Source organism: Oncorhynchus masou, chromosome 18 (genome assembly GCF_036934945.1).
Source record: "Oncorhynchus masou masou isolate Uvic2021 chromosome 18, UVic_Omas_1.1, whole genome shotgun sequence".
Taxonomy (NCBI): domain Eukaryota; kingdom Metazoa; phylum Chordata; class Actinopteri; order Salmoniformes; family Salmonidae; genus Oncorhynchus; species Oncorhynchus masou.
The window spans coordinates 77,103,453-77,125,246 of NC_088229.1; the positions used below are offsets into that span (position 1 = coordinate 77,103,453).

Consider the following 21,794-nt stretch of genomic DNA (forward strand, 5'->3'; position numbering starts at 1 on the left):
GGTACCAGTACAGAGTCAATGTGGAGGCTGTATACAGGGGGTACCGGTACAGAGTCAATGTGGAGACTATATACCGGGTGTTACGGTACAGAGTCAATGTGGGGGCTATATACAGGGTGTTGCGGTACAGAGTCAATGTGGAGGCTATATACAGGGTATTACGGTACAGAGTCAATGTGGAGGCTATATACAGGGTGTTACGGTACAGAGTCAATGTGGAGGCTATATACTTTGTATTACGGTACAGAGTCAATGTGGAGGCTATATACAGGGTGTTACGGTACAGAGTCAATGTGGAGGCTATATACAGGGTGTTACGGTACAGAGTCAATGTGGAGGCTATATACAGGGGTACCAGTACAGAGTCAATGTGGAGGCTATATACAGGGTGTTACGGTACAGAGTCAATGTGGAGGCTATATACAGGGTATTACGGTACAGAGTCAATGTGGAGGCTATATACAGGGTGTTACGGTACAGAGTCAATGTGGAGGCTATATACAGGGGGTACCGGTACAGAGTAAATGTGGAGGCTATATACAGGGGGTACCGGTACAGAGTCAATGTCGAGGCTATATAAAGGGGCTACCGGTACAGAGTAAATGTGGAGGCTATATACAGGGGGTACCGGTACAGAGTCAATGTGGAGGCTATATACAAGGGGTACCGGTACAGAGTCAATGTGGAGGCCATATACAGGGGGTACCGATACAGAGTCAATGTCGAGGCTATATACAGGGGGTACCGGTACAGAGTCAATGTGGAGGCTATATACAGGGGGTACCGGTACAGAGTCAATGTGGAGGCTATATACAGGGGGTACCGGTACAGAGTCAATGTGGAGGCTATATACAGGGGGTACCGGTACAGAGTCAATGTGGAGGCTGTATACAGGGTATTACAGGACAGAGTCAATGTGGAGGCTGTATACAGGGGGTACCAGTACAGAGTCAATGTGGAGGCTGTATACAGGGTATTACAGTACAGAGTCAATGTGGAGGCTGTATACAGGGGGTACTGTTACAGAGTCAATGTGGAGGCTATATACAGGGGGTACCGGTACAGAGTCAATGTGGAGGCTATATACAGGGGGTACCGGTACAGAGTCAATGTGGAGGCTATATACAGGGGGTACCGGTACAGAGTCAATGTGGAGGCTATATACAGGGGTACCAGTACAGAGTCAAGGTGGAGGCTATATACAGGGGGTACCAGTACAGAGTCAATGTGGAGGCTGTATACAGGGGGTACCGGTACAGAGTCAATGTGGAGACTATATACCGGGTGTTACGGTACAGAGTCAATGTGGGGGCTATATACAGGGTGTTGCGGTACAGAGTCAATGTGGAGGCTATATACAGGGTATTACGGTACAGAGTCAATGTGGAGGCTATATACAGGGTGTTACGGTACAGAGTCAATGTGGAGGCTATATACTTTGTATTACGGTACAGAGTCAATGTGGAGGCTATATACAGGGTGTTACGGTACAGAGTCAATGTGGAGGCTATATACAGGGTGTTACGGTACAGAGTCAATGTGGAGGCTATATACAGGGGGTACCAGTACAGAGTCAATGTGGAGGCTATATACAGGGTGTTACGGTACAGAGTCAATGTGGAGGCTATATACAGGGTATTACGGTACAGAGTCAATGTGGAGGCTATATACAGGGTGTTACGGTACAGAGTCAATGTGGAGGCTATATACAGGGGGTACCGGTACAGAGTAAATGTGGAGGCTATATACAGGGGGTACCGGTACAGAGTCAATGTGGAGGCCATATACAGGGAGTACCGATACAGAGTCAATGTCGAGGCTATATAAAGGGGCTACCGGTACAGAGTAAATGTGGTGGCTATATACAGGGGGTACCGGTACAGAGTCAATGTGGAGGCTATATACAAGGGGTACCGGTACAGAGTCAATGTGGAGGCTATATACAGGGGGTACCGGAACAGAGTCAATGTCGAGGCTATATAAAGGGGCTACCGGTACAGAGTAAATGTGGAGGCTATATACAGGGGGTACCGGTACAGAGTCAATGTGGAGGCTATATACAAGGGGTACCGGTACAGAGTCAATGTGGAGGCTATATACAGGGGGTACCGGTACAGAGTCAATGTGGAGGCTATATACAGGGGGTACCGGTACAGAGTCAATGTGGAGGCCATATACAGGGGGTACCGATACAGAGTCAATGTCGAGGCTATATACAGGGGGTACCGGTACAGAGTCAATGTGGAGGCTATATACAGGGGTACTGGTACAGAGTCAATGTGGAGGCTATATACAGGGGGTACCGGTACAGAGTCAATGTGGAGGCTATATACAGGGGGTACCGGTACAGAGTCAATGTGGAGGCTGTATACAGGGTATTACAGTACAGAGTCAATGTGGAGGCTGTATACAGGGGGTACCAGTACAGAGTCAATGTGGAGGCTGTATACAGGGTATTACAGTACAGAGTCAATGTGGAGGCTGTATACAGGGGGTACTGTGGAGGCTATATACAGGGGGTACCGGTACAGAGTCAATGTGGAGGCTATATACAGGGGGTACCGGTACAGAGTCAATGTGGAGGCTATATACAGGGGTACCGGTACAGAGTCAATGTGGAGGCTAAATACAGGGGTACCAGTACAGAGTCAAGGTGGAGGCTATATACAGGGGGTACCAGTACAGAGTCAATGTGGAGGCTGTATACAGGGGGTACCGGTACAGAGTCAATGTGGAGACTATATACAGGGTGTTACGGTACAGAGTCAATGTGGAGGCTATATACAGGGTGTTGCGGTACAGAGTCAATGTGGAGGCTATATACAGGGTATTACGGTACAGAGTCAATGTGGAGGCTATATACAGGGTGTTACGGTACAGAGTCAATGTGGAGGCTATATACAGGGTATTACGGTACAGAGTCAATGTGGAGGCTATATACAGGGTATTACGGTACAGAGTCAATGTGTAGGCTATATACAGGGGGTACTGGTACAGAGTCAATGTGGAGGCTATATACAGGGGGTACCGGTACAGAGTCAATGTGGAGGCCATATACAGGGGGTACCGGTACAGAGTCAATTTGGAGGCTATATACAGGGGCTACCGGTACAGAGTCAATGTAGAGGCTATTTACAGGGGGTACCGGTACAGAGTCAATGTGGAGGCTATATACAAGGGGTACCGGTACAGAGTCAATGTGGAGGCTATATACAGGGGGTACCGGTACAGAGTCAATGTGGAGGCTATATACAGGGGGTACCGGTACAGTGTCAATGTGGAGGCTATATACAGGGGGTACCGGTACAGAGTCAATGTGGAGGCTATATACAGGGGGTACCGGTACAGAGTCAATGTGGAGGCTATATACAGGGGGTACCGGTACAGAGTCAATGTGGAGGCTATATACAGGGGGTACCAGTACAGAGTCAATGTGGAGGCTGTATACAGGTGGTACCAGTACAGAGTCAATGTGGAGGCTGTATACAGGGAGTACCGGTACAGAGTCAATGTGGAGGTTATATACAGGGGGTACCGGTACAGAGTCAATGTGGAGGTTATATACAGGGGGTACCGGTACAGAGTCAATGTGGAGGCTATATACAGGGGGTACCGGTACAGAGTCAATGTGGAGGCTATATACAGGGGTACCAGTACAGAGTCAATGTGGAGGCTATATACAGGATATTACGGTACAGAGTCAATGTGGAGGCTATATACAGGGGTACCAGTACAGAGTCAATGTGGAGGCTATATACAGGGTGTTACGGTACAGAGTCAATGTGGAGGCTATATACAGGGGGTACCGGTACAGAGTCAATGTGGAGGCTATATACAGGGGGTACCGGTACAGAGTCAATGTGGAGGCCATATACAGGGAGTACCGATACAGAGTCAATGTCGAGGCTATATAAAGGGGCTACCGGTACAGAGTAAATGTGGTGGCTATATACAGGGGGTACCGGTACAGAGTCAATGTGGAGGCTATATACAAGGGGTACCGGTACAGAGTCAATGTGGAGGCTATATACAGGGAGTACGGAACAGAGTCAATGTCGAGGCTATATAAAGGGGCTACCGGTACAGTGTAGATGTGGAGGCTATATACAGGGGGTACCGGTACAGAGTCAATGTGGAGGCTATATACAAGGGGTACCGGTACAGAGTCAATGTGGAGGCTATATACAGGGGGTACCGGTACAGAGTCAATGTGGAGGCTATATACAGGGGGTACCGGTACAGAGTCAATGTGGAGGCCATATACAGGGGGTACCGATACAGAGTCAATGTCGAGGCTATATACAGGGGGTACCGGTACAGAGTCAATGTGGAGGCTATATACAGGGGGTACCGGTACAGAGTCAATGTCGAGGCTATATAAAGGGGGTACCGGTACAGAGTCAATGTGAAGGCTATATACAGGGGGTAACGGTACAGAGTCAATGTGGAGGCTATATACAGGGGGTACCGGTACAGAGTCAATGTGGAGGCTATATACAGGGGGTACCGGTACAGAGTCAATGTGGAGGCTATATACAGGGGGTACCGGTACAGAGTCAATGTGGAGGCTATATACAGGGTATTATGGTACAGAGTCAATGTGGAGGCTATATACAGGGTATTATGGTACAGAGTCAATGTGGAGGCTGTATACAGGGGGTACCAGTACAGAGTCAATGTGGAGGCTGTATACAGGGTATTACAGTACAGAGTCAATGTGGAGGCTGTATACAGGGGGTACCAGTACAGAGTCAATGTGGAGGCTGTATACATGGTATTACAGTACAGAGTCAATGTGGAGGCTATATACAGGGGGTACTGTGGAGGCTATATACAGGGGGTACCGGTACAGAGTCAATGTGGAGGCTATATACAGGGGGTACCGGTACAGAGTCAATGTGGAGGCTATATACAGGGGGTACCGGTACAGAGTCAATGTGGAGGCTAAATACAGGGGTACCAGAACAGAGTCAAGGTGGAGGCTATATACAGGGGGTACCAGTACAGAGTCAATGTGGAGGCTGTATACAGGGGGTACCGGTACAGAGTCAATGTGGAGACTATATACAGGGTGTTACGGTACAGAGTCAATGTGGAGGCTATATACAGGGGGTTGCGGTACAGAGTCAATGTGGAGGCTATATACAGGGTATTACGGTACAGAGTCAATGTGGAGGCTATATACAGGGTGTTACTGTACAGAGTCAATGTGGAGGCTATATACAGGGTATTACGGTACAGAGTCAATGTGTAGGCTATATACAGGGGGTACTGGTACAGAGTCAATGTGGAGGCTATATACAGGGGGTACCGGTACAGAGTCAATGTGGAGGCCATATACAGGGGGTACCGGTACAGAGTCAATGTGGAGGCTATATACAAGGGGTACCGGTACAGAGTCAATGTGGAGGCTATATACAGGGGTACAGTACAGAGTCAATGTGGAGGCTATATACAGGATATTACGGTACAGAGTCAATGTGGAGGCTATATACAGGGGTACCAGTACAGAGTCAATGTCGAGGCTGTATACAGGGAGTACCGGTACAGAGTCAATGTGGAGGCTATATACAGGGTATTACGGTACAGAGTCAATGTGGAGGCTATATACAGGGGGTACCGGTACAGAGCCAATGTGGAAGCTATATACAGGGAGTACCAGTACAGAGTAAATGTGGAGGCTGTATACAGGGAGTACCGGTACAGAGTCAATGTGGAGGCTGTATACAGGGAGTACCAGTACAGAGTCAATGTGGAGGTTATATACAGGGTGTACCGGTACAGAGTCAATGTGGAGGTTATATACAGGGGGTACCGGTACAGAGTCAATGTGGAGGCTATATACAGGGGGTACCGGTACAGAGTCAATGTGGAGGCTATATACAGGGGTACCAGTACAGAGTCAATGTGGAGGCTATATACAGGATATTACGGTACAGAGTCAATGTGGAGGCTATATACAGGGGTACCAGTACAGAGTCAATGTGGAGGCTATATACAGGATATTACGGTACAGAGTCAATGTGGAGGCTATATACAGGGGGTACCAGTACAGAGTCAATGTGGAGGCTATATACAGGGGGTACCAGTACAGAGTCAATGTGGAGGCTGTATACAGGGAGTACCGGTACAGAGTCAATGTGGAGGCTGTATACAGGGAGTACCAGTACAGAGTCAATGTGGAGGTTATATACAGGGGGTACCGGTACAGAGTCAATGTGGAGGTTATATACAGGGGGTACCGGTACAGAGTCAATGTGGAGGCTATATACAGGGGGTACCGGTACAGAGTCAATGTGGAGGCTATATACAGGGGTACCAGTACAGAGTCAATGTGGAGGCTATATACAGGATATTACGGTACAGAGTCAATGTGGAGGCTATATACAGGGGTACCAGTACAGAGTCAATGTCGAGGCTGTATACAGGGAGTACTGGTACAGAGTCAATGTGGAGGCTATATACAGGGGGTACCGGTACAGAGTCAATGTGGAGGCTGTATACAGGGAGTACCAGTACAGAGTCAATGTGGAGGCTATATACAGGGGGTACCGGTACAGAGTCAATGTGGAGGCTATATGCAGGGGGTACCGTTACAAAGTCAATTTGGAGGCTATATAGAGGGGGTACCAGTACAGAGTCAATGTGGAGGCTGTATACAGGGGGTACCAGTACAGAGTCAATGTGGAGGCTGTATACAGGGTATTACAGTACAGAGTCAATGTGGAGGCTGTATACAGGGGGTACTGTTACAGAGTCAATGTGGAGGCTATATACATGGGGTACTGTTACAGAGTCAATGTGGAGGCTATATACAGGGGGTACCGGTACAGAGTCAATGTGGAGGCTATATACAGGGGGTACCAGTACAGAGTCAATGTGGAGGCTATATACAGGGGGTACCAGTACAGAGTCAATGTGGAGGCTATATACAGGGGGTACCGGTACAGAGTCAATGTGGAGGCTATATACAGGGGTACCAGTACAGAGTCAATGTGGAGGCTATATACAGGATATTACGGTACAGAGTCAATGTGGAGGCTATATACAGGGGTACCAGTACAGAGTCAATGTCGAGGCTGTATACAGGGAGTACCGGTACAGAGTCAATGTGGAGGCTATATACAGGGGGTACCGGTACAGAGTCAATGTGGAGGCTATATACAGGGTATTTTGGTACAGAGTCAATGTGGAGGCTATATACAGGGAGTACCAGTACAGAGTCAATGTGGAGGCTATATACAGGGGGTATTACGGTACAGAGTCAATGTGGAGGCTATATACAGGGGGTACCAGTACAGAGTCAATGTGGAGGCTACATACAGGGAGTACCAGTACAGAGTCAATGTGGAGGTTATATACAGGGGGTACCGGTACAGAGTCAATGTGGAGACTATATACAGGGGGTACCGGTACAGAGTCAATGTGGAGGCTACATACAGGGGGTACCGGTACAGAGTCAATGTGGAGGCTACATACAGGGGGTACCGGTACAGAGTCAATGTGGAGGCTATATACAGGGGGTACCGGTACAGAGTCAATGTGGAGGCTACATACAGGGGGTACCAGTACAGAGTCAATGTGGAGGTTATATACAGGGTGTTACGGTACAGAGTCATTTTGGAGGCTATATACAGGGTATTACGGTACATAGTCAATGTGGAGACTATATACAGGGTATTACGGTACAGAGTCAATGTGGAGGCTATATACAGGGGGTACCGGTACAGAGTCAATGTGGAGGCTATATACAGGGTATTATGGTACAGAGTCAATGTGGAGGCTATATACAGGGTATTATGGTACAGAGTCAATGTGGAGGCTGTATACAGGGGGTACCAGTACAGAGTCAATGTGGAGGCTGTATACAGGGTATTACAGTACAGAGTCAATGTGGAGGCTGTATACAGGGGGTACCAGTACAGAGTCAATGTGGAGGCTGTATACATGGTATTACAGTACAGAGTCAATGTGGAGGCTATATACAGGGGGTACTGTGGAGGCTATATACAGGGGTACCGGTACAGAGTCAATGTGGAGGCTATATACAGGGGGCCGGTACAGAGTCAATGTGGAGGCTATATACAGGGGGTACCGGTACAGAGTCAATGTGGAGGCTAAATACAGGGGTACCAGAACAGAGTCAAGGTGGAGGCTATATACAGGGGGTACCAGTACAGAGTCAATGTGGAGTCTGTATACAGGGGGTACCGGTACAGAGTCAATGTGGAGACTATATACAGGGTGTTACGGTACAGAGTCAATGTGGAGGCTATATACAGGGTGTTGCGGTACAGAGTCAATGTGGAGGCTATATACAGGGTATTACGGTACAGAGTCAATGTGGAGGCTATATACAGGGTGTTACTGTACAGAGTCAATGTGGAGGCTATATACAGGGTATTACGGTACAGAGTCAATGTGTAGGCTATATACAGGGGGTACTGGTACAGAGTCAATGTGGAGGCTATATACAGGGGGTACCGGTACAGAGTCAATGTGGAGGCCATATACAGGGGGTACCGGTACAGAGTCAATGTGGAGGCTATATACAGGGGCTACCGGTACAGAGTCAATGTAGAGGCTATTTACAGGGGGTACCGGTACAGAGTCAATGTGGAGGCTATATACAAGGGGTACCGGTACAGAGTCAATGTGGAGGCTATATACAGGGGTACAGTACAGAGTCAATGTGGAGGCTATATACAGGATATTACGGTACAGAGTCAATGTGGAGGCTATATACAGGGGTACCAGTACAGAGTCAATGTCGAGGCTGTATACAGGGAGTACCGGTACAGAGTCAATGTGGAGGCTATATACAGGGTATTACGGTACAGAGTCAATGTGGAGGCTATATACAGGGGTACCGGTACAGAGCCAATGTGGAAGCTATATACAGGGGTACCAGTACAGAGTAAATGTGGAGGCTGTATACAGGGAGTACCGGTACAGAGTCAATGTGGAGGCTGTATACAGGGAGTACCAGTACAGAGTCAATGTGGAGGTTATATACAGGGTGTACCGGTACAGAGTCAATGTGGAGGTTATATACAGGGGTACCGGTACAGAGTCAATGTGGAGGCTATATACAGGGGGTACCGGTACAGAGTCAATGTGGAGGCTATATACAGGGGTACCAGTACAGAGTCAATGTGGAGGCTATATACAGGATATTACGGTACAGAGTCAATGTGGAGGCTATATACAGGGGTACCAGTACAGAGTCAATGTGGAGGCTATATACAGGATATTACGGTACAGAGTCAATGTGGAGGCTATATACAGGGGTACCAGTACAGAGTCAATGTGGAGGCTATATACAGGGGTACCAGTACAGAGTCAATGTGGAGGCTGTATACAGGGAGTACCGGTACAGAGTCAATGTGGAGGCTGTATACAGGGAGTACCAGTACAGAGTCAATGTGGAGGTTATATACAGGGGTACCGGTACAGAGTCAATGTGGAGGTTATATACAGGGGTACCGGTACAGAGTCAATGTGGAGGCTATATACAGGGGGTACCGGTACAGAGTCAATGTGGAGGCTATATACAGGGGTACCAGTACAGAGTCAATGTGGAGGCTATATACAGGATATTACGGTACAGAGTCAATGTGGAGGCTATATACAGGGGTACCAGTACAGAGTCAATGTCGAGGCTGTATACAGGGAGTACCGGTACAGAGTCAATGTGGAGGCTATATACAGGGGGTACCGGTACAGAGTCAATGTGGAGGCTGTATACAGGGAGTACCAGTACAGAGTCAATGTGGAGGCTATATGCAGGGGGTACCGTTACAAAGTCAATTTGGAGGCTATATAGAGGGGGTACCAGTACAGAGTCAATGTGGAGGCTGTATACAGGGGGTACCAGTACAGAGTCAATGTGGAGGCTGTATACAGGGTATTACAGTACAGAGTCAATGTGGAGGCTGTATACAGGGGGTACTGTTACAGAGTCAATGTGGAGGCTATATACATGGGGTACTGTTACAGAGTCAATGTGGAGGCTATATACAGGGGGTACCGGTACAGAGTCAATGTGGAGGCTATATACAGGGGGTACCAGTACAGAGTCAATGTGGAGGCTATATACAGGGGGTACCAGTACAGAGTCAATGTGGAGGCTATATACAGGGGGTACCGGTACAGAGTCAATGTGGAGGCTATATACAGGGGTACCAGTACAGAGTCAATGTGGAGGCTATATACAGGATATTACGGTACAGAGTCAATGTGGAGGCTATATACAGGGGTACCAGTACAGAGTCAATGTCGAGGCTGTATACAGGGAGTACCGGTACAGAGTCAATGTGGAGGCTATATACAGGGGGTACCGGTACAGAGTCAATGTGGAGGCTATATACAGGGTATTTCGGTACAGAGTCAATGTGGAGGCTATATACAGGGAGTACCAGTACAGAGTCAATGTGGAGGCCATATACAGGGGGTATTACGGTACAGAGTCAATGTGGAGGCTATATACAGGGGGTACCAGTACAGAGTCAATGTGGAGGCTACATACAGGGAGTACCAGTACAGAGTCAATGTGGAGGTTATATACAGGGGTACCGGTACAGAGTCAATGTGGAGACTATATACAGGGGGTACCGGTACAGAGTCAATGTGGAGGCTACATACAGGGGGTACCGGTACAGAGTCAATGTGGAGGCTACATACAGGGGGTACCGGTACAGAGTCAATGTGGAGGCTATATACAGGGGGTACCGGTACAGAGTCAATGTGGAGGCTACATACAGGGGGTACCAGTACAGAGTCAATGTGGAGGCTATATACAGGGGGTACCAGTACAGAGTCAATGTGGAGGCTGTATACAGGGAGTACCGGTACAGAGTCAATGTGGAGGCTACATACAGGGGGTACCGGTACAGAGTCAATGTGGAGGCTATATACAGGGGGTACCGGTACAGAGTCAATGTGGAGGCTACATACAGGGGGTACCAGTACAGAGTCAATGTGGAGGTTATATACAGGGTGTTACGGTACAGAGTCAATTTGGAGGCTATATACAGGGTATTACGGTACATAGTCAATGTGGAGACTATATACAGGGTATTACGGTACAGAGTCAATGTGGAGGCTATATACAGGGGTACCGGTACAGAGTCAACGTGGAGGCTACATACAGGGGGTACCGGTACAGAGTCAATGTGGAGGCCATATACAGGGAGTACCGGTACAGAGTCAATGTGGAGGCTATATACAGGGTGTACCGGTACAGAGTCAATGTGGAGGCTACATACAGGGGGTACCAGTACAGAGTCAATGTGGAGGTTATATACAGGGTGTTACGGTACAAAGTCAATTTGGAGGCTATATACAGGGTATTACGGTACAGAGTCAATGTGGAGACTATATACAGGGGGTACCGGTACAGAGTCAATGTGGAGGCTACATACAGGGGGTACTGTTACAGAGTCAATGTGGAGGCTATATACATGGGGTACTGTTACAGAGTCAATGTGGAGGCTATATACAGGGGGTACCGGTACAGAGTCAATGTGGAGGCTATATACAGGGGGTACCAGTACAGAGTCAATGTGGAGGCTATATACAGGGGGTAGGCTATACCAGTACAGAGTCAATGTGGAGGCTATATACAGGGGGTACCGGTACAGAGTCAATGTGGAGGCTATATACAGGGGTACCAGTACAGAGTCAATGTGGAGGCTATATACAGGAAATTACGGTACAGAGTCAATGTGGAGGCTATATACAGGGGTACCAGTACAGAGTCAATGTCGAGGCTGTATACAGGGAGTACCGGTACAGAGTCAATGTGGAGGCTATATACAGGGGGTACCGGTACAGAGTCAATGTGGAGGCTATATACAGGGTATTTCGGTACAGAGTCAATGTGGAGGCTATATACAGGGAGTACCAGTACAGAGTCAATGTGGAGGCTATATACAGGGGGTATTACGGTACAGAGTCAATGTGGAGGCTATATACAGGGGGTACCAGTACAGAGTCAATGTGGAGGCTACATACAGGGAGTACCAGTACAGAGTCAATGTGGAGGTTATATACAGGGGGTACCGGTACAGAGTCAATGTGGAGACTATATACAGGGGGTACCGGTACAGAGTCAATGTGGAGGCTACATACAGGGGGTACCGGTACAGAGTCAATGTGGAGGCTACATACAGGGGGTACCGGTACAGAGTCAATGTGGAGGCTATATACAGGGGGTACCGGTACAGAGTCAATGTGGAGGCTACATACAGGGGGTACCAGTACAGAGTCAATGTGGAGGTTATATACAGGGTGTTACGGTACAGAGTCAATTTGGAGGCTATATACAGGGTATTACGGTACATAGTCAATGTGGAGACTATATACAGGGTATTACGGTACAGAGTCAATGTGGAGGCTATATACAGGGGGTACCGGTACAGAGTCAACGTGGAGGCTACATACAGGGGGTACCGGTACAGAGTCAATGTGGAGGCCATATACAGGGAGTACCGGTACAGAGTCAATGTGGAGGCTATATACAGGGTGTACCGGTACAGAGTCAATGTGGAGGCTACATACAGGGGGTACCAGTACAGAGTCAATGTGGAGGTTATATACAGGGTGTTACGGTACAAAGTCAATTTGGAGGCTATATACAGGGTATTACGGTACAGAGTCAATGTGGAGACTATATACAGGGGGTACCGGTACAGAGTCAATGTGGAGGCTACATACAGGGGGTACCAGTACAGAGTCAATGTGGAGACTATATACAGGGGGTACCGGTACAGAGTCAATGTGGAGGCTACATACAGGGGGTACCGGTACAGAGTCAATGTGGAGGCTGTATACAGGGTGTACCGGTACAGAGTCAAGGTGGAGGCTATATACAGGGGGTACCGGTACAGAGTCAATGTGGAGGCTACATACAGGGGGTACCAGTACAGAGTCAATGTGGATGTTATATACAGGGTGTTACGGTACAGAGTCAACTTGGAGGCTATATACAGGGTATTACGGTACAGAGTCAATGTGGAGACTATATACAGGGTATTACGGTACAGAGTCAAAGTGGAGGCTATATACAGGGTATTACGGTACAGAGTCAATGTGGAGGCTATATACAGGGGGTACCGGTGTCTTTGTAATTGAGGTAATATGTATAGTTGAAGTCTGAAGTCTACATATACATAGTAGTCAATCCAACTTGGTTTTCAACCACTCCACACATTTCTTGTTAACAAACTATAGTTTTGGCATGTTGATTAGGACATATACTTTGTGCATGACACAAGTCATTTTAACAACAATTGTTTACATACAGATTATTTCATTGCATCACAATTTCAGTGGGTCTTTAGTTTACATACACTAAATTTACCAGGTAAAATTCTGTTGTTCTGCCCCTGAACAAGGCAGTTAACCCACTGTTCCCTGTAAATAATAATTTGTTCTTAACCGACTTGCCTAGTTAAATAAAGTTTAAAAAAAAATACAAATAATAATAATAATATATTATCAGATGTTCACATACGCTAAGTTGACTGTTCCTTTAAACAGCTTGGAAAATGCCAGAAAATTATGTCATGGCTTTAAAAGCTTCTGATAGGCTAATTGACATCCTTTGAGTCAATTGGAGGTGTACCTGAGGGTGTATTTCAAGGCCTACTTTCAAACTCAGTGCCTCTTTGCTTGACATCATGGGAAAATCAAAAGAAATCAGCCAAGACCTCAGACAAAAATTGGTAGATCTCCACAAGTTTGGTTCATCCTTGGGAGCAATTTCGAAACTCCTGAAGGTACCACATTCATCTGTACAAACAATAGTACACAAGTATAAACATCATGGGACAACGCAGCCGTTATACCACTCAGGAGGGAGACGCGTTCTGTCTCCTAGAGATGAAATTACTTTGGTGCGAAAAGTGCAAATCAATCCCAGAACAACAGCAAAGGACCTTGTGAAGATGCTGGAGGAAACACGTAAACAAGAATCTATATCCCGAGTAAAAATGAGTCCTATATCGACATAACCTGAAAGGCCGCTCAGCAAGGAAGAAGTGCTGCTCCAAAACAACCATATAAAAGCCAGTCTACGGTTTGCAACTGCACATGGGGACGAAGATTGTACTTTTTGTAGAAATGTGCTCTGGTCTGATGAAACAGAGATAGAACTGTTTGGCCATAATGACCATCGTTATGTTTGGAGGAAAAAAGGGGAGTGTCACGCCCTGACCTTGGAGAGCCATTTTATTTCTCTACTTGGTCAGGGTGTGATGTGGGGTGGGCATTCTATGTTTTGTTTTCTATGTTTCTTTATTTCTATGTTCTTGTCCAGGTATGGTTCTCAATCAGGGACAGCTGTCTATCGTTGTCTCTGATTGGGAATCATACTTAGGCAGCCCTTTTTCCCTCCTTTGATTGTGGGTAGTTGACTTTTGTTAGTGGCACTATAGCCCTGTAAGCTTCACGGTTGTTTCTTCGTTTGTTGTTTTGTTGGCGACATTTTAAATAAAAGGATAATGTACGCTCACCACGTCGCACTTTGGTCCACTTCTTTCGATGGCGGTGACAGGGAGGCTGGCAAACCGAAGAACGTCATCCCAACCATGAAGCACGGGGGTGGCAGCATCATGTTGTGGGGGAGCTTTGCTGCGGAAGGGACTGGTGCACTTCACAAAATAGATGGAATTATGAGGCAAGAAAATGATGTGGATATATTGAAGCAACATCTCGACATCAGTCAAGAAGTTAAAGCTTGGTCACAAATGGGTCTTCCAAATGGACAATGACCCCAAGCATACCTCCAAAGTTGTGGCAAAATAGCTTAAGGACAACAAAGTCGAGGTATTGGAGTGGCCATCACAAAGCCCTGACCTCAATCCTATAGAAAATGTGTGGGAATAACTGAAAAAGCATGTGCGAGCAAGGAGGCCTACAAACCTGACTCAGTTACACCAGCTATGTCAGGAGGAGTGTGGCCATAATTCACCCAACTTATTGTGGGAAGCTTGTGGAAGGCTTCCCAAAACATTTGACGCAAGTTAAACAATTTAAAGGCAATGCTACCAAATACTAATTGAGTGTATGTAAACTTCTGACCCACTGGGAATGTGATGAAAGAAATAAAAGCCTAAATAAATCATTTTCTCTCTACTATTATTCTGACATTTCACATTCTTAAAATAAAGTAGTGATCCTAACTGACCTAAGACAGGGAATATTTACAAGGATTAAATGTCAGGAATTGTGAAAAACTGAGTTTAAAAAATATTTGATTAAGGTGTATGTAAACTTCCCACTTCAACTGTACATGTAGGTAGAGTTATTAAAGTGACTATATATATAGATAATAACAGAGAGTAGCAGCAGCGTAGAAGAGGGTAATGCTGGGTAGCCATTTGATTGAGTGTTCAGGAGTCTTATGACTGGGAGTAGAAGCCTCTTGGACCTCGACTTACATCAGGGAGGGAAAATGGCTAATTGGGCCCAATTTGGACATTTTCACTTAGGGGTGTACTCACTTTTGTTGCCAGCGGTTTAGACATTAATGGCTGTGTGTTGAGTTATTTTGAAGGGGACAGCAAATTTACACTGTTATACAAGCTGTACACTCACTACTTTACATTGTAGCAAAGTGACATTTCTTCAGTGTCGTCACATGAAACGATATACTCAAATATTTACAAAAAATGTGAGGGGTGTACTCACTTTTGTGATATACTGTATATGCAAAGGCCCACGCCCAGAGGCTGCTGATAGAGTGTATAACCCGCCAGCAGTATGTTTTTTAATGTCGCCGTTCAGCCACGACTCAGTGAAACATAAGAAATTACAGTTTTTAATGTCCTGCTGGTAGGACATACGTGCTTTCAGTTCATCCCGTTTATTTTCCAGCGATTGAACATTACCGAGCAGGCTGGAAGGCAAAGGCAGATTAGCCTGAATCGCCTGAACCTCACAATGCACCCTGATCTTTTCTCGCAAAATCTCAGTTGTCTTCTCCAGGAAATGCTGGGGATCTGGGCCTGGTCGGGTGTCTGTAGTACCTCCCTCCCGTTCAACTCATTAAAGAAAAACTCTTAGTCTAATCTGAGGTGAGAAATCGCAGTTCTGATGTCCAGAAGCTCTTTTCGGTCATAAGAGACGATAGAAGCAACATGATGTACAAAATAAGTACAAAACATTATGTATTAACAAAATAGCATGGTTGGTTAAGAGCCGATAAGACCGCAGCCACCCACTCCAGCACCATCGTTTATGAGACGATCTACTGTCTATATGTAGATATCTACGTAAATCTCTACTGTCTATATGTAGATATCTAGGTAAATCTCTACTGTCTATGTAGATATCAAGGTAGATCTCTACTGTCTATAAGTAGATATCTAGGTAGATCTCTACCGTCTATATGTAGATATCTAGGTAAATCTCTACCGTCTATATGTAGATATCTAGGTAAATCTCTACCGTCTATATGTAGATATCTAGGTAAATCTCTACCGTCTATATGTAGATATCTAGGCAGATCTCTACCGTCTATATGTGGATATCTAGGTAAATCTGTACTGTCTATGTAGATATCTAGGTAGATCTCTACTGTCTATATGTAGATATCTAGGTAAATCTCGAATGTCTATGTAGATATCTAGGTAAATCTCTACTGTCTATGTAGATATCTAGGTAGATCTCTACCGTCTATATGTAGATATCTAGGTAGATCTCTACTGTCTATATGTAGATATCTAGGTAGATCTCTACTGTCTATGTAGATATCTAGGTAGATCTCTACTGTCTATGTAGATATCTAGGTAGATCTCTACTGTCTATGTAGATATCTAGGTAGATCTCTACTGTCTATGTAGATATCTAGGTAGATCTCTACTGTCTATATGTAGATATCTAGGTAGATCTCTACTGTCTATGTAGATATCTAGGTAGATCTCTACCGTCTATATGTAGATATCTAGGTAGATCTCTACTGTCTATGCAGATATCTAGGTAGATCTCTACCGTCTATATGTAGATATCTAGGTAGATCTCTACTGTCTATGTAGATATCTAGGTAGATCTCTACTGTCTATATGTAGATATCTAGGTAGATCTCTACTGTCTATATGTAGATATCTAGGTAGATCTCTACTGTCTATATGTAGATATCTAGGTAAATCTCTACTGTCTATATGTAGATATCTAGGTAAATCTCTACTGTCTATATGTAGATATCTAGGTAGATATCTACTGTCTATATGTAGATATCTAGGTAGATCTCTACTGTCTATGTAGATATCTAGGTAGATCTCTACTGTCTATATGTAGATATCTAGGTAGATCTCTACTGTCTATATGTAGATATCTAGGTAAATCTCTACTGTCTATATGTAGATATCTAGGTAAATCTCTACTGTCTATATGTAGATATCTAGGTAGATATCTACTGTCTATATGTAGATATCTAGGTAAATCTCTACTGTCTATATGTAGATATCTAGGTAGATCTCTACTGTCTATGTAGATATCTAGGTAAATCTCTACCGTCTATATGTAGATATCTAGGTAGATCTCTACTGTCTATGTAGATATCTAGGTAGATCTCTACTGTCTATGTAGATATCTAGGTAGATCTCTACTGTCTATGTAGATATCTAGGTAGATCTCTACCGTCTATATGTAGATATCTAGGTAAATCTCTACTGTCTATATGTAGATATCTAGGTAAATCTCTACTGTCTATGGAGATATCTAGGTAAATCTCTACTGTCTATGTAGATATCTAGGTAAATCTCTACTGTCTATGTAGATATCTAGGTAGATCTCTACTGTCTATGTAGATATCCAGGTAAATCTCTACTGTCTATGTAGATATCCAGGTAGATCTCTACTGTCTATGTAGATATCTAGGTAGATCTCTACTGTCTATATAGATATCTAGGTAGATCTCTACTGTCTATATAGATATCTAGGTAGATCTCTACTGTCTATATAGATATCTAGGTAGATCTCTACTGTCTATATAGATATCTAGGTAGATCTCTACTGTCTATATAGATATCTAGGTAGATCTCTACTGTCTATATAGATATCTAGGTAGATCTCTACTGTCTATGTAGATATCCAGGTAGATCTCTACTGTCTATATAGATATCTAGGTAAATCTCTACTGTCTATATAGATATCTAGGTAAATCTCTACCGTCTATATGTAGATATCTAGGTAAATCTCTACTGTCTATATGTAGATATCTAGGTAGATCTCTACTGTCTATGTAGATATCTAGGTAGATCTCTACTGTCTATATAGATATCTAGGTAGATCTCTACTGTCTATATAGATATCTAGGTAAATCTCTACTGTCTATATGTAGATATCTAGGTAAATCTCTACTGTCTATATACAGCTACTTTGATAATATCTGGACTTGGCACCCTATTCATTACATAAAGTACTGCACCAGGTTTTACCAGAGGACCACATATTGAATAGGGTGCTATTTGTAATGCCACAACCTGTTTAGATTATGGTGCTGTAGTCTGTATAGATTATGGTGCTGTAGTCTGTATAGATTATGGTGCTGTAGTCTGTATAGATTATGGTGCCGTAGTCTGTATAGATTATGGTGCCGTAGTCTGTATAGATTATGGTGCTGTAGTCTGTTTAGATTATGGTGCTGTAGTCTGTATAGATTATGGTGCTGTAGCCTGTATAGATTATGGTGCTGTAGTCTGTATAGATTATGGTGCTGTAGCCTGTATAGATTATGGTGCTGTAGTCTGTATAGATTATGGTGCTGTAGTCTGTATAGATTATGGTGCTGTAGTCTGTATAGATTATGGTGCTGTAGCCTGTATAGATTATGGTGCTGTAGTCTGTATAGATTATGGTGCTGTAGTCTGTATAGATTATGGTGCTGTAGCCTGTATAGATTATGGTGCTGTAGTCTGTATAGATTATGGTGCTGTAGTCTGTATAGATTATGGTGCTGTAGCCTGTATAGATTATGGTGCTGTTGCCTGTATAGATTATGGTGCTGTAGTCTGTATAGATTATGGTGCTGTAGTCTGTATAGATTATGGTGCTGTAGTCTGTATAGATTATGGTGCTGTTGCCTGTATAGATTATGGTGCTGTAGTCTGTATAGATTATGGTGCTGTAGCCTGTATAGATTATGGTGCTGTAGCCTGTATAGATTATGGTGCTGTAGTCTGTATAAGTGATGTAAAACTAAAGAATGTACTCATTTTGTTGTGTCCCCAGACTACGTCTGCCTCGTACCTGTGGTGGTGGACTGCCCGTCGTCCAACAAAGCACATACTGCAGAAGGCGAAGGAGAAGGTAGTCAGCGACCAGGTTGCCATGGCGTAGCCAAACCACTCCACAATTTCACCAAAGTAGTTGGCCCCAGACACGTATCGAAACAGACCCCCTGGGGGAGAGAACACACACTGAAACAGACCACCTGTGTTAGGGGAGTGGACACATACTGAAACAGACCACCTGGGGGAGAGGACACATACTGAAACAGACCACCTGGGGGAGAGAACACACACTGAAACAGACCACCTGTGTTAGGGGAGTGGACACATACTGAAACAGACCACCTGGGGGAGAGGACACATATTGAAACAGACCACTTGGGGGACAGGACACATACTGAAACAGACCAACTGGGGGAGAGGACACATACTGAAACAGACCCCCTATGGGAGAGGACACATATTGAAACAGACCACCTGGGAGAGAGGACAAATACTGAAACAGACCACCTGGGGGAGAGGACACACTGAAACAGACCACCTGGGGGACAGGACACATACTGAAACAGACCCCTGGGGGAGAGGACACATACTGAAACAGACCACCTGGGGGAGAGGACACATACTGAAACAGACCACCTGGGGGAGAGGACACATACTGAAACAGACCACCTGGGGGAGAGGACACATACTGAAACAGACCACCTGGGAGAGAGGACACATACTGAAACAGACCACCTGGGAGAGAGGACACACTGAAACAGACCACCTGGGGGAGAGGACACACACTGAAACAGACCACCTGGGAGAGAGGACACACTGAAACAGACCACCTGGGGGAGAGGACACACACTGAAACAGACCACCTGGGGGAGAGGACACACTGAAACAGACCACCTGGGAGAGAGGACACATACTGAAACAGACCACCTGGGAGAGAGGACACACTGAAACAGACCACCTGGGAGAGAGGACACACACTGAAACAGACCACCTGGGGGAGAGGACACATACTGAAACAGACCAACTGGGGGAGAGGACACATACTGAAACAGACCACCTGGGAGAGAGGACACATACTGAAACATACCACCTGGGTGAGAGGACACATACTGAAACATACCACCTGGGTGAGAGAACACACACTGAAACAGACAACCTGGGGGAGAGAACACACACTGAAACAGACCACCTGGGGGAGAGAACACATACCGAAACAGACAACCTGTGTAAGGGGAGAGGACATACTGAAACAGACCACCTGGGGGAGAGGACACATACAGAAACAGACCACCTGGGGGAGAGGACACATACTGAAACAGACCACCTGGGGGAGAGGACACATACTGAAACAGACCACCTGGGGGAGAGAACACACACTGAAACAGACCACCTGGGGGAGAGAACACACACTGAAACAGACCACCTGGGGGAGAGAACACACACTGAAACAGACCACCTGGGGGAGAGGACACATACTGAAACAGACCACCTGGGGGAGAGGACACATACTGAAACAGACCACCTGGGGAGAGGACACATACTAAAACAGACCACCTGGGGGAGAGGACACATACTGAAACAGACCACCTGGGGGAGAGGACACATACTGAAACAGACCACCTGGGGTAGAGGACACATACTGAAACAGACCACCTGGGGGAGAGGACACATACTGAAACAGACCACCTGGGAGAGAGGACACATACTGAAACAGACCACCTGGGAGAGAGGACACACTGAAACAGACCACCTGGGAGAGAGGACACACTGAAACAGACCACCTGGGAGAGAGGACACACTGAAACAGACCACCTGGGGGAGAGGACACACACTGAAACAGACCACCTGGGAGAGAGGACACACTGAAACAGACCACCTGGGGGAGAGGACACATACTAAAACAGACCACCTGGGGGAGAGGACACATACTGAAACAGACCACCTGGGGGAGAGGACACATACTGAAACAGACCACCTGGGAGAGAGGACACATACTGAAACAGACCACCTGGGAGAGAGGACACACTGAAACAGACCACCTGGGGGAGAGGACACACACTGAAACAGACCACCTGGGAGAGAGGACACACTGAAACAGACCACCTGGGGGAGAGGACACACACTGAAACAGACCACCTGGGGGAGAGGACACACTGAAACAGACCACCTGGGAGAGAGGACACATACTGAAACAGACCACCTGGGAGAGAGGACACACTGAAACAGACCACCTGGGAGAGAGGACACACACTGAAACAGACCACCTGGGGGAGAGGACACATACTGAAACATACCACCTGGGTGAGAGAACACACACTGAAACAGACCACCTGGGGGAGAGAACACACACTGAAACAGACCACCTGGGGGAGAGGACACATACTGAAACAGACCACCTGGGGGAGAGGACACATACTGAAACAGACCACCTGGGGGAGAGGACACATACTAAAACAGACCACCTGGGGGAGAGGACACATACTGAAACAGACCACCTGGGGGAGAGGACACATACTGAAACAGACCACCTGGGGGAGAGGACACATACTGAAACAG

The 21,794-nt window shown here is 45.9% G+C and overlaps 1 protein-coding gene across 1 annotated transcript in view; it reads right to left on the bottom strand.

Moving 5' to 3' along the window:
- Positions 1–21,794, bottom strand: part of srd5a2b (steroid-5-alpha-reductase, alpha polypeptide 2b) — an 80,970-nt gene that overhangs the window by 24,909 nt on the left and 34,267 nt on the right. The window contains exon 5 of the mRNA XM_064993581.1: positions 19,255–19,405. Coding sequence (XP_064849653.1) covers positions 19,255–19,405 — 151 coding nt within the window. The remainder of the gene's footprint in view (positions 1–19,254; positions 19,406–21,794) is intronic.